The sequence below is a fragment of the Rhinolophus ferrumequinum genome, chromosome 19, assembly GCF_004115265.2.
Source record: "Rhinolophus ferrumequinum isolate MPI-CBG mRhiFer1 chromosome 19, mRhiFer1_v1.p, whole genome shotgun sequence".
In the NCBI taxonomy this organism is placed as follows: Eukaryota; Metazoa; Chordata; class Mammalia; order Chiroptera; family Rhinolophidae; genus Rhinolophus; species Rhinolophus ferrumequinum.
In genome coordinates this window covers 50,787,485-50,800,754 of record NC_046302.1, presented here as the reverse complement: position 1 = coordinate 50,800,754, position 13,270 = coordinate 50,787,485, and the positions used below count along the sequence as shown (strand labels likewise).

General features: G+C 37.7%; 1 protein-coding gene across 2 annotated transcripts in view; it reads right to left on the bottom strand.

Moving 5' to 3' along the window:
• The window catches only part of SERPINB7 (serpin family B member 7), a 50,142-nt gene that overhangs the window by 19,130 nt on the left and 17,742 nt on the right, over positions 1 to 13,270 (bottom strand). Inside the window, exons 1-2 of one of the 2 annotated variants that reach the window (XM_033087495.1) lie at positions 9,738 to 9,767; positions 5,219 to 5,404 (exon numbers count right to left, since the gene is read on the bottom strand). In XM_033087495.1, the coding sequence (XP_032943386.1) occupies positions 5,219 to 5,386 (168 nt within the window). In that variant the 5' untranslated portion in view covers positions 5,387 to 5,404; positions 9,738 to 9,767. Of the gene's footprint in view, positions 1 to 5,218; positions 5,405 to 9,737; positions 9,768 to 13,270 lie in introns of those variants that run through there. The other variant, XM_033087494.1, reaches the window with a different exon arrangement.

The window sequence follows — 13,270 nt, the reverse complement described above, 5'->3', positions numbered from 1 at the left end:
CCTGGGGTGTGTGTGTGTGTGTGTGTGTGTGTGTGTGTGTGTGTGAGTGACAGAGGCAGAAAGGCAGGTAAGAAACTTGCAGCCGCCCTACTGACTTGGTTAAAGCCGATGGTTGGTTCATTGGGGGAAAGCATCATACACTGGGAGAGTTAATAAATCAATGGCTACAAATGAAATGTGTTTAATAACTTTAGTTGGCTCCTCCTGGGGGAGCAATTTAATCATTACCACTGATTAAATCTGGACAAGGATTGAAAAAAGAGGTCAAGTGAAAAAACGAAAACTTTGTTTAATCATGTGGGAGGCAAGATGAGGGCTACCTACATGCACACCAAGGCATAAAAGGGAGAAGGGCTTATTGATTCTCTGGGAAATCCTAAGTATGAAGCTAAAGTAGGACTCATTTAACTTATGTTCCTCCAACCAATTGGATGAATGATCTAAATAACTGCCTGGCAATAGGGATTTGTCTCAGTTTGTGTTCCTACAATCTTATTGGTTGGATTTTCTATAGAAAGATGTAGGTTTTCATTAAGGGCCCATATGTGCTATAGTTGATCCACATCCCTAGTGGGGAGTGGGGATAGGCAGAAGGGGAGAAGGACATTCTAACACTGGGTAAAAAATTTACCTATGGGAATTTAATTAAACAAGTCAATGTTGCTATCAGTAGCTCTGTTGGGGGCTTCTGAAATCAGGGCTTCAGAACCCTAATCAACAGCACCATTTATTAGTCAGGGAAAATGGAACAGCTCAGAAAGAGATATTAGAACTTTAAAAGGCCACGAGTGTCACTATTAATAGGTCACAGAAAATTGGAACCTACCTCAATGTCTACATCCTCTGAATCTGAAAAAATACTATAAGACGGAGTGAGAGATAACACAAAAAGGCCAAGTTGACATACAAATTAGTAGTCAATCTAAAATTCACAGCTGGGGTCTTTGTGGGCATCAAGGCCCCATTTTTAGCAGCCTGGGTGTCATTTTCTCCCTCCAGTACTATGATGTTACAGAGCATGAAAAAGATCAGCCCTCTTTCTCATTTTGCCTTGACGAAACCGGAAGATTTCCAATGCCTTAAAGAATAATGTAGTTATCTCTTTCCAATTGACAGAGTTGAGGGGTAGCATACGCCAGGGTCCTTAAACAATTCTGCTTCACACTTTTGTGGTCGATTTCATTGTGACTATGACTCCTCTGTTGGTGAACAACGGCATTGGTAACTCGTCATTAAGAGAGGCAGTTTCAACGAGGACCTCCCATTTCCATGGAATTATTTATTTTGTTGTTACAAGGGGAGCAAATAAAAGCATGAGTCCTTATAATTTGGACTATGTCATTATAGTTTTTTCATTCTTGCTGCTTTGTAACATTTGTCTTAGAAACTAGATGAAGTTCAACCTCTCAGAGGACACAAAATGAAAACAGAAGGGTTGTAAAAGGAAGTTGTCACCATCAGTCACCTCAATATAAGATGGAGAGGGAGAGAGGCACTGGCCAGATTGTGTCCACTAATCTTGAACTTGGGTGGTCCCTTTGTATCTTTCCTTCCCAAGATGAGGGGCTAGAGGTGGTTCTATGATCTTTGAAACAGTTCAGTGGAAAAGATTTAACCAAGGGAAGGCTGAGAAAATGTTTGAAGTCATATTAATTATTGTGTGATGTTATCTTAGTAAAATATAAATGGCTTTGTGGAAGAATCTTTTAAAAGATGTCTGCTTCTCAGAGTTTTAAACCTTTGACTCACTACCTTGTTAAAAAAACGTATTAATTAATGTGAAGTCTTCTGAGGCCAAAAAAAAAGAAAGAAAAAACTCTCCTTTTTGACCAAAATTCCTCCTAAGTGATATCAAATTTTAAAATGTCCTACAGTTTTCTTTTTTCAAAAACAAAGTCCTAAAGTATTAATAAATAACCATTGGATATATTGGCATTTGGGGATGTACGGATATACTTGTAACATAAAATACCATGGTAAAGTTTAAACATCCTAACCTCTTTTCTGAGCTAACTCTTGTGGAACCCAGACAATGTTATAAAAATTATATGAATCTCCAGAAATCATTCTTCTTAATTTTGAAAAAAGATTTAACACATATAGATACTTAACACAATTCTTTAATTATTTCTAATTTTAATCTATTTTTGTATTAACTTGGTTATCTTTCTGAACATTCCTAATTAACTTTCAGTAAACTGAACTGGTATAATACCCAGGTAATACATATCTATTTTAATATTTTTAAAAATGTTAAGAAATTATACATTCAACAATAAACTACCATTACAAAAGATCAATAATGATACTAGTAAATATTCAAATGTGATAGATATTAAATAAAATTTCAAAGAACATATTTATCGTAATTTGAAATGCTAGGAGTCCTCTGATGTCCTCTGATGTCCTTATGTGAGAAAATCAGAATTTCTTTTTCTTTTCTATAACTGGTAACAAATTCAGATGATGGCAAAACAAAAAAGGAAAATCATGGGCCTACACAATGTAATAAATTTCAGGATATTAGGATTAAGGGTAAAAAAAAAAAAGGAGACTATGAACCATCTGCTTCCCACTGGGCTTCTGTGTAGTCTTGCCAAATTATAAAACTGTTATTTCTTCTCACAGAAGTGGTAGAACAAGTAATATATTATAATTGCTTTTTCAAATGTTTTTGGTAAAAACAATTATTTTTTAGAGAAAAAAATATGAACGTTAACACATGACCTTGTAAATAAATATACTTTTCTGGTTCTTTCACTCAAATGGAAAGCACTTTCCGTATTACTCCATTGAAGGTCACACATGCCTATTCTAGGCTTTAATAATATTTTATGGTAAAGGAATCAGGGCTTCATAGTGAGTGGCTGACCTTTCTTTGAGCCGGAAAAATTCAAGACAGGTCTAGAACATTTAGTTGCCCATAAACAAAGATATTTCATAGTCATCTGGAAGGATTTTTCAAATAGGAAAAATTTAAAGGGATCTGTATTGGCCCAACAATGACCATTGGAGCACCAAAAAGAAAACAGACGATTTGTCCATGGTAGTGCTTAGAAGATACAAAAAGATGGATGCCATAAGTTATAACTGAATTGAGTACGAGTGGATTTATCTAAAATATACATGCACGAGCCATGGTGTCAAGCCATGGTATTGCAATGAGAAACTAACTGAAATAGGGTGGGCAGGGCTGAAAATTAAATTCCAAGAGAGTATTTTGCAGACTAAAAATTTGTACAAGTAAATTATATGAATGTGTCTGTAGTTGCCATTTTTCCCTCTTGAATATGTCTTATAGGTGATTATAATAGAAAGAGTTATCAAAAGTGACTGTGAAAGAACACTCCAGCAGAATAGAAGCTCCTTGAATTCCCCGAGACCCATCTCCCATGAGCTGCTGACCCCTGCTCCACCAGGCACCGGTGGGGCAAGGAGGCAAACCGAGCAATAACCAGTGACAGACCCTGACCTGAAATCCCACAATAAGAAATAGCTGTGTCTTCTGTTGTGCTAAAGGTGAGTTTTTGTCATAGGTGTAGAGCTTACACATCGTTGTCTAACTTACAGAATAGGAACAATCTTTAAACTATTTTTTTAAATTGGATACTATCAAATCAACCCCCATAGTCTACGAGTAAGGACACTGAGGCCCACAGAGATGAAATCGTTTTCCCAAGGTCAGAAATCGAAACTAATCTTCTAATTCCCGTGCCAGTGTTTTGTTTCTGTGACACCAAGTACCTCACTTGATCCTAAAATGTTATGTATTTTTATTAATGAATGGATACCGTTTTATTAGTTGCTAGATTTTTTTCCCCAAAGGCTTTATATTTATTTATCAAAGTACCAACTTCAAAATAACTAAGGCTTTGCAATAATGCACTTTGGGCTGCATTTCCTTTCGGTAGCTTTACGGCAAATGGTTCTCAGTTGGGGGGCTTGTTTCTGACTCCTGGGGGACACCTGGCAGAGGCTGGAGACACTTTTGATTGTCACAACTGAGAAGAGGCGCACTAATGGTATCTCGTAGGGAGAGCCCAGGGATGCTAATAAACCTCCTACGATGCACAGAACAGCCCTTCAAAGCAAAGAATTATCTGGCCTGAAATGTCAGTAGGACTGAGGTTAAGAAACCCTGTTTTAGAAGATCACAGTGAGTTTGAACTGCAGCTCTGTCGTTTACTAGCACGGAGATGGCATGGCAACCCCTTCTTAAAATCGCGATAATGTTACCTACTTCTGTGTCATTGGGAGGATTTATAAGATATCAGTAGAGCTTATCCCAAAGCCTGACTGTTGGCTGTTCTTATCATCTCATTAAAGTGAAGGTTCCCTGCACTGTGGTTGTGAACAACTCCAGCTCTTGGGAAATGGCGTTCCTAGACTCTGTGGTTGTTCTTTAGCAACAAATACTCACTGAGCTGTCCAGAGAGAGAAACGCATTCTTCTAGCTTAAATTATCTACACAAATCTTCAGCATGTACTTAGGTGTCAAAGGCGACAGCAGGGACAGGCTCCTCTTGTCCTCACTTATGAACAAACTTAATGGGAGGAACCAGTGGGCACGAAGGGGTGACAACGCCCTCCACATGCAGCCTGGATCCGGTGTCTCTCCCGCTTCTGAATTTTGATGACAAATTCCTAAGAGAAGGGAGGTAACCTGTGACCATTTCACTTCCCCATGCAGCCTGGCTCAGGGCACTCCACAAGAGTAAAGTAATATATACTTTCTAAAGGTGCTGGTGACCATATACTATTATGTCACTTGTGCCCAGGTCACTACTGTTTAAACTAGGACTTCATTGGAATCTCCTTGGAGCTCTTCTTTCTCACCCATGTCTACTCGGGCAGTGGGTCTCAAGCCTTCGTGTGCACCTGGACAGTTTATTAAAACACAGATTGCTGGGCTCCATCCCCAGGGTTTGTGATTCAGTGGGTCTGGGTGGGGGCCCAAGCTTTGGCATTTCTAACACGTTTCGGGACACACACTTCGAGAACCACTGGACTAAGGAGAAGAACCAAAGCTGCAGTTCTGAAAATATGCCTGCTATCCCCCAGCTGAAAACCAAGTGCTCTGAGCTGTGTGCCTTCTTCACACTTGGAGAGGGGCTCATCGCAAGGTCTCCATTTACGTGGGACCAGTGCCATAAAATACTCTCTTGGGGAAAACAATTTGCCCCAAGGATTAACTGCAGAAGCCACAACCAAAACTGACCTTATCAATCTGAGAAGCACAGTCACCTCGCGCGCCCAAACGGATCATGGCCAGGGCAGTGAAGATGCTCAGAGAGGAAAAGAACACATTTCCACTTGCTTGATTGTTATCCATCTCTTGGAACAAGTTGATGGAAAATTCTGCATTCGCTGCCGCAAGGGAGGCCATCGTGAAGTGGAGTGCAGCCTAGAGAACAACGAGGAAATGGATTTGATGGTTTTTCTAGTCTTTTACTTTTTAAATTTGAAGCTCCATTTCTTCACCCTTGGATGTAACCATCAAATAACTTAGAACATATAGAAAAAGTTCCTTTAGTCCAGTATCTTTGTTACCAACATGCTAAAACGATTTCTTCTGGCAAAAATATTATGACACATTCCTTTTTTCACATTGATATTCTTTAGTGATGTTTCTATGCTTCCGCCATGCCCTCGTATCCAGGACAGACCCCCTCTTCCCCTTGATGTGGCATTTCTATCATCAGTGGCCTTTGTTCCATTTTCAAGTCCTAAGCAGACACGCTCATGGGGCCTCTTCTCAAATCACTTCGGCTTTCCAAGTGAAATAGAGCAAAGTCAGTCTATTAAAGGGGCTTTCATGCTTGCTTTTTAAACTGGTAATTTTTAAAAAGTTAACCATGTGGAAATTTACCACATCATTTCCTTATCCCTTCTCTGCACTATAGCCTCCATACACATTCTTAAAGTAATCGTACATCCTAACATTTTTTAGCAACATGTTAATTTCAAATATTCTGCATCCCTGGTCCTATACATGTATGTATTCTTTTTGAAACCACTTTATTATTATTTTTGGAGTAGGAATGTGATTCACATAGGTGTTATGTATCACAAACATGCAGACTTCCCAACATAGAGGTCTCTGTCTTACTAGAGAATCGAGGGTATAATAGCAAATTTAGAATCCAGGACAAAATACAGAGCATTGCCCCCACCGTGAAATTCTTCAGGAATCTGTTTTTGTATTTCTTTGCAGACCTTCTCCACAATACTCAAACTGATCCCAACTTCACAGACAGGGTTGTCCCAGACTAAGTGAATTAACATGGATACTCCAAATTATGCTCCTTGAATGTTCTGTGATACTACTCTTGATGGTGTGCCAGGATCCAAGAGTTGTGGACCCCTAAGGGACCCAGTCTTAATCCCAACCCTGTTGCTAATAGTTGTGTGACCTGGGTCAAGGCTTTAACTTCTCTGAGCTTTAAAGTTTCATGTTATTCAATGAGATGATCAGTTTACAGGACAGGAAAACATAAGTCCTTCCACTCTTACACCTGTAATAGCACCATACCAAAACATCAGGGCATTTGGGGTGAGGGATTGGGATGGTTGGAAAGAAGAATATTCTAAAATTGCCTTTGTGTTAACTTTGTTGAAGTCATAAAAACTTAATGGCTTTCAAAATTAAAACTAAGTTTTTTTTCAAAATAAGTTTTTAATTTTTATTTTATCAAACGGGAGCTTCAGTTAAAAAAAAATTGAGAAACAACTCTATATCATGTCTGACCCATTGTAGATGGTCAATGAATTAAAATTGCTACATCCATTATTCTCTAGAAAATGGTAATAATCTGTTCTGTCCTGGAAGGTAACAAATTGCACATTTCCAGAGTGTTCCTGAGGAACCTACATTCTGCACTTCGGAATTCCAAGCCCTGAGAGCATCCCTGAGGATGAGACCGTAAATGAGGCTGTTTAAAGTCCAGTTCAGCTCCTTTAATTCACTACATGTCCTTCTTCTCAGCTATTCCCCCAGCCAGAAAATTATTCTCACTCCGCACACCATTTACTCCAAGAAAGAACACTTATGTTATTCTAATAGCCATCCAGAAAATTTTTAACTGATTTCATATCAAATCCAGTGAGCAATATTGGCAGTTTCAAAGGCCCCAAACTTTTTCAGGGACTCAAAATCATATTTTACATCTGAAAAAGGAGTATTGCTTCTAAAAGGTGAAAAAAGGAATGACAGGATTGAAATTAATGAGTACACAAGTAAATTCATTAAACTGACACATACGATAACTTTTATATTAAGTTTAGCAGTCATACAAAGCTCTGTAATTTTATGGAGAAATTATATGCTAGATTTTCTTGGAACAGTTTCCAACATGTCATGTTGATTGCTGAACATCATAGCAAATGAAATTAATCACTCTTAAGACAGTAACTTTAAATGCAAAATCATAATAATCCTTTCCAACTACTTACAGTGAAAATTATATTTAATGGAAGACTGTGGGTATATTTTAATATATTTTACATAATGTGGACTCGTATCTTTACTATAAGACCTGAAAGATTTTTAAATGACCTTGTTTAGGAACCTGCCTAGTTGGTCCAATGGGGTCTGGAAATATCACACCCCAAAGCCCAAAAACACTTTTTGTTACACATTTTTTTTTCTTTTTTGGTCAAGCTTCCATTTATTACGTTGCTTTAAAATTTTATGTTTTCCTATTTTACCCCTTGGGGTGAAAGAAAAACCTTTCAAAATCATTATTTAAATCACTTTCTAAGCAATAACCACAAATTTTCATTTTCTAATCTTTTAATCATCCTGGTGACTTTTCACAAAACTATAATTGTATTGAAGAGAAGAGAAGCTACACAGGAATTTGTGTATTCAGCCAATCAAGTATATGTTTTTGTCACTTCAGTAAGTTTTATGGAACAGAAACCATACTAGAAAAATAATCATTACAGAGAAACATGAACTGAGACATTCCTAGGCCATTATAAATTCTCAAGCACTGGCTTTAAAATAATAAGTGGCATGAGATAATATATCTTTAAGCGTTCCTGTAAAGACATGTTCATGCACTTTGAAAATAAATACCAAAAAGTATGTTCACCTCACATGATTCTTATAATCTTTATTAAGTTACACTGTAAGTACCAGAAATGAAAGCAAGATTCTTTTCTTCTCATCTGATATAAGTCTGAATGCCATTGGCAAATAGATAACTATATTCAAGGTCGACTTAATTGTTTTACACACTAGGTTTCCATCAGGTGACAGATAAACAAATATTAACTTGGTACCACAACTGTGATCTTTCTTTCTCCTATAATTATTTTCCACAGCAACTTTTTTTTAAGAAAAATAAGCAAAACACCAACAGAAATAAACAAAATTCAAACAAGCCATCAACAAGTACCTGATGCTTTGGGTCCTAGTTAAACAACTTAAGAAAAGTGAAAAGGGAAATAAATTATGTTAAGATACAGGAAAGATGTCAGTATGATACTATTTGTTATGCCATTGTCCAGACATAGCAATGAAGGAAAATTCTTTTCATATCTTAAGAACTTGGCTTTCGATTAATTTTTCATAGCACTAAAAATATACCATATTCCTATGTCCCTTACATAAACATTTTAGCTTAATATAGAGATATGTAATTAATTTATAGTTTTCAAGTTAATACAACTTGTGAAGGTTTTTAAATCCCAAACGTCAGACTTCAGGATGTAGAAGTCCACAGAAGCCAGAAGCTTACTTGCTTACTTAAGGTACATTTCAATCCAAGAAATGGCTTACTTCTTTCTTCCTATAGTCAACCAACTGTTTATGTCAAAACAAAAGAATAAATATGCTCTCACTAGAGCATTTTTTTAAGTCTAATAAAAAGAAAGAAAAATAATTTTTTTAAATAAAGCATAAGAAAAACCAGGGACAAAACACATTCAATAAAACATAAAATTATAATGATAATATTTCATGGACACAAGCTTATTATATTTAATTGATAAATTATGTGCCTAAATGTTTGATCAAAATGTTTTGTCTGTACAAGGAAAAACAATCATACTTCATGGTACATTACTAAAAAAAAAAAAAAAAAACTCCTGTATTTACCAAACCAATATACACATATGGGTGAAAACATGAATAACTACTATTGAACATATTTAATTTTTATTCTCACCATGTAAGTTAAATGAGATGCTATAGAATTACTCCTCTATAGAAGTAGTTTCAAGTCTTTCCATTTCTATTAATAACATCGCTTCAAATTTTGATAAATCCCTAATCAGATGAGCACTTAATTATGCAATTAAAATAGAGTTCCATTCTAATCTCAAAAATTAGTCTATTTCAACCCATAAGGCCTTAAATAAGAACACTGTAAATATAAAACCTAGATTTGCACAGAATTCCCCAAATGCTATTCATCTATTCCAATATGGAACATGAAGTGTTAGACTGATCTCTGGTCCCCTGCCCAGAATGGTGCCTGCCACTCTCTCTATAACACCACAGAAAGCCAGCCATAGACAAGTCATAAGACAGAGAAGCAGAGAACAGGACCAAGCAACAATTTTGATATTGTTTGAGGAGTTTAGACTCTCAAATACAGACAAGAAGCCATGACTCATTTCTCTCTTTCTCTCTCTCTCTTTCTCTCTCTCTCTCTCTCTCTCTCTCTCTCTCTCTCTCTCTTTCAAAGTGTCTGGCCAGACTTTAAGTTGTGGGCTTCAGAAATATTTACCTTACTCTCTTCATAGAGGAAGTTAGCAGCTGGTTGGGTGAGTCTGAAAGAGTTCCTTGCATTACTCTGAAATATAAAGCCTCTGACTCAGACACTCCCTTCTTCCTTTTGTGATGACCCTGGGAGTTTTAAATAATGTCATTAAGATAGAATTGCATTCAGGCCCTTTATAGAGCAAATTAAAAGAAATGGGTAGAATATTAGCTACAGATTCAATTCAAAGTAGTCAAAATAGATTTTTTTTTAATGAATCAATTTTCAGCATTAAATTTTATTTAGTTTGACATGAACATCACGTAGTATTTTCATGTAGCATATGTAGACTTTCATACATTGTGGTACAGCTGGTATTTTCTTATATGGAAAGGTATGCTTTTCTAATTCAGTCACTGATTTTTGTTATTGTTATTTGTTTAATTCCTCCTCTGACTCTGGTATCTAAGGAGGAATACGGCAGAGCCTCACCTTCAAGGTTTCATACTCTCGCATGTATAAATTTAACTATCACAGAGGGGCTTCAGTGTAGTTCTAGAGAAGTGAAGGGAGCTGAGAACAGGGGTGGGGGACTTGCTACTCTGGCTGGGAATTGGGGATCACTGTATTTGAGGAGGTAACTGAGCTGTTTCAGGAGGAGTACAGTTTCACTTTACGTAGTGTTTCTGACTGTACCTTACACACTTCTCCTACAAGCATCTGCTCCTCCCGCCTTCGTATTGTTTAATCCTAAAGTGGAATATCCTGACCATTTGAAGATCTCTAAGGTGAATATGTTATCAGAGGGACAGACATATTTGAACATTTTGAACACATGGAGAGATCTCTACCTTCATCAGAGGGGGAACACGTTAGTGATGCGGACATTGAAAACTAAATCAACAACAAAAAATGAGAAAAAATTATAATTATTAACTCCAGAGAAAACAAAGATTGTACAGCGAAATGTATACCATGCCACACTTTACAGTTCAGCTGTGGATAATATTCCCTTAGTTGTAATGATTTAAATATTACGTATTGAGCTAAACAAAGCTTATGATGTGTCTCTGTAGGGGTATTAGGAGGAGATTGGAGGAGGTGGGGCAGGGAACAGAGTATCCAAGAGACATTATCCGAAGGAAGTCTATAGATAGTCTCTGAAAGTGAAAGGCAAAACAGAGCAGCATTGGCACGTTATTTACAAGTCTGGAGGAAGATACAAGAAGGAGCATTAAAAGCAGTTGGGTTTGGAGGCAAGGATACACTCATGAAACCATCACCACAAATCAATCGTACCTCAATAAAGTGGGGTTTTTTGTTTGTTTTGTTTTGTTTTGTAAAAAGCATCTGAGAGTTTCTGTGCCTGTTAAGTGGGAGGCAGAGTGGGGGGGGTGGGGTGGAGACGCTGTGCTCCATGATAAGTTCTTCGGTCTTATTTTGACTCCTCACTCCTGAGATCATATATAAACTTGAAATAGATGAAGGATAAAGTACTAGATGGCAGTGAATTCCCAGCTTGGCAACTCTACCAGCTGTGTGACCTTGAGCGAGTAACTTAGTTTCTCTGGGCCCCTATTCTCTCATCCATAAAATAAGAATTCAGATCAATTGGATTTTCATTTAACATACATGAATGTATGTATTTTATGTATGCGTATGTGTATGTGAGTATATAGTCACCAGCACGGTATTTGGTGCACAACAGACCCTCAATAATTTCAATCCCCGCCTGCCTGCACACTTTGTCCCTGTTATATTGTATTAGATGTTGTTATCCTGAAACATGAGAAGCTGGATCACTTCAGCCATTTGTATATAGCATTTTCCTTTCTGGAATCTGGGATTTTACTGCTGCTATCCCTTTAGTGTGATAGTTCCATTCCTCTGAGGCAAATACTACAATGGCGGCCTCAGAAGGTTTTTCATTACAGGAGGAGTGACAAGAGCTTTTTGGAGTAATGAGCAGTTGTGAGTGGAAGCTCAGAGTGAAGAGTAGACAGCAAGGTAATTAATGTGACCCAGTTTGCCTGGGACGTTCCTGCTTTTAGCACTGAAAGTCCCGCATCCTGGAAACCCCTTAGTCACTGTTCCCAGAGCTTTCCCTGACACTATTGCTTACCGAGGGTACCTCAAAACGCTATACACCAACACCCAGTCATTCAATTCTCACTGTCTTAAGACACAGAATGTATTCCTGACACCCAAAATATGCCCTCATCTGCTCACTGACACCCAAAATCATGAGCCATGGAGTCATGGGATCCCATGCTACAGTTGTCGGTAAGGCTTAGGAACCAAATCAGTCAGGAACAAAAGAATACAGAGTACAGTTTCCTTTACGAGAAGATCAAGCCAAGCAAAATTGTATTTTTAAGGAGACTTACATAGGTGGGCAGGTTATGTTAAGGAAATGATTGCCTCTACTTTCCTCTAGTGGGGAGGAGAGATTTTGTCGGTAAAAGGATGGGGAAGGAAGGCTTCCGAGGATGTGGCAATGTTCTATTTGTTAAACCACAGGCATGTATTGAATGCATTTTTGTGTATCCAAGTTATATCTCGTAGTTTTAAAGACAATCAAAACATATAAAGAAATAAGATGTCTCAGAGATAGGATCACAGTGCATTGTATGTCACTAATTGATCTATTCCTGAGAGCAGGTTTTGATGGAGGATGGGCTGGGACCCTGAGCCAAGGAAAAACAGTGAGTGGCAGTGAGGTAAAGAATGAAACGCCAAATAAAACCAGGACTGACAGACAACAGAGTGCACAGCAGAGACCAGGGGTCCCAGCAGCCCCAAAACCTGACAAGAATTCCTGGCTGGTGGTGATACCCAGAAGACCAATCCCTCCAGAGACGGGACCTGGAGAGATTTCAGGCATCTGCTCACATGATCATCGGCCATTTTTTGTTTTTCTCAACATTCAGTAGTGAGCTCACCTCTCACTGCAGCCTATTTGAATATGCGAATCAATAATGTATCTATTGTTTCTAACTTTAAAGAAAAGGGAAATAAAATGGAAACAAATGGAAAATGTTTAAATTAGAAGTTCACATGTGTATTCTTTTCAAAAAGAAAACCACTGTACAAGACAGAACAAGTTTGATTGCCTGTGACATTTTCTTGCTCTTGTATCTGCTTTTTGAACAGTCCATTTGGTAAAGCTTGAATGAAAAAAAAAAAGCTGTTTCAAACAATAATAAATAATAATAATAATAATGATAATAATAATAATAAAGTCACACCAGCATCTGGGACACAGAAACAGTGACGAGCATCTGTTCTCCTTGCTCAAAGTGATCACAGAAAATGTTTTCCGCATCCACTTAGGAACGTGACAAAGGAGGTGAGGTGGAGCTTGACTTACAATGACCTAATGAAACCAAGTGAGCATTTCGAAACTGATTTTTTATCTAAAAACCTTGGAATTAGGTTCTAAAGGCTGTCCCTAGTTGCCGTCTACACCCTGCCCAAGCACCTGCTTAATGATGTGTAAACCTAGCTTCTGGGATGGTTCCCCTATGACTCAGAGTAAGTGCTGTCCTTAACGAAGTTTA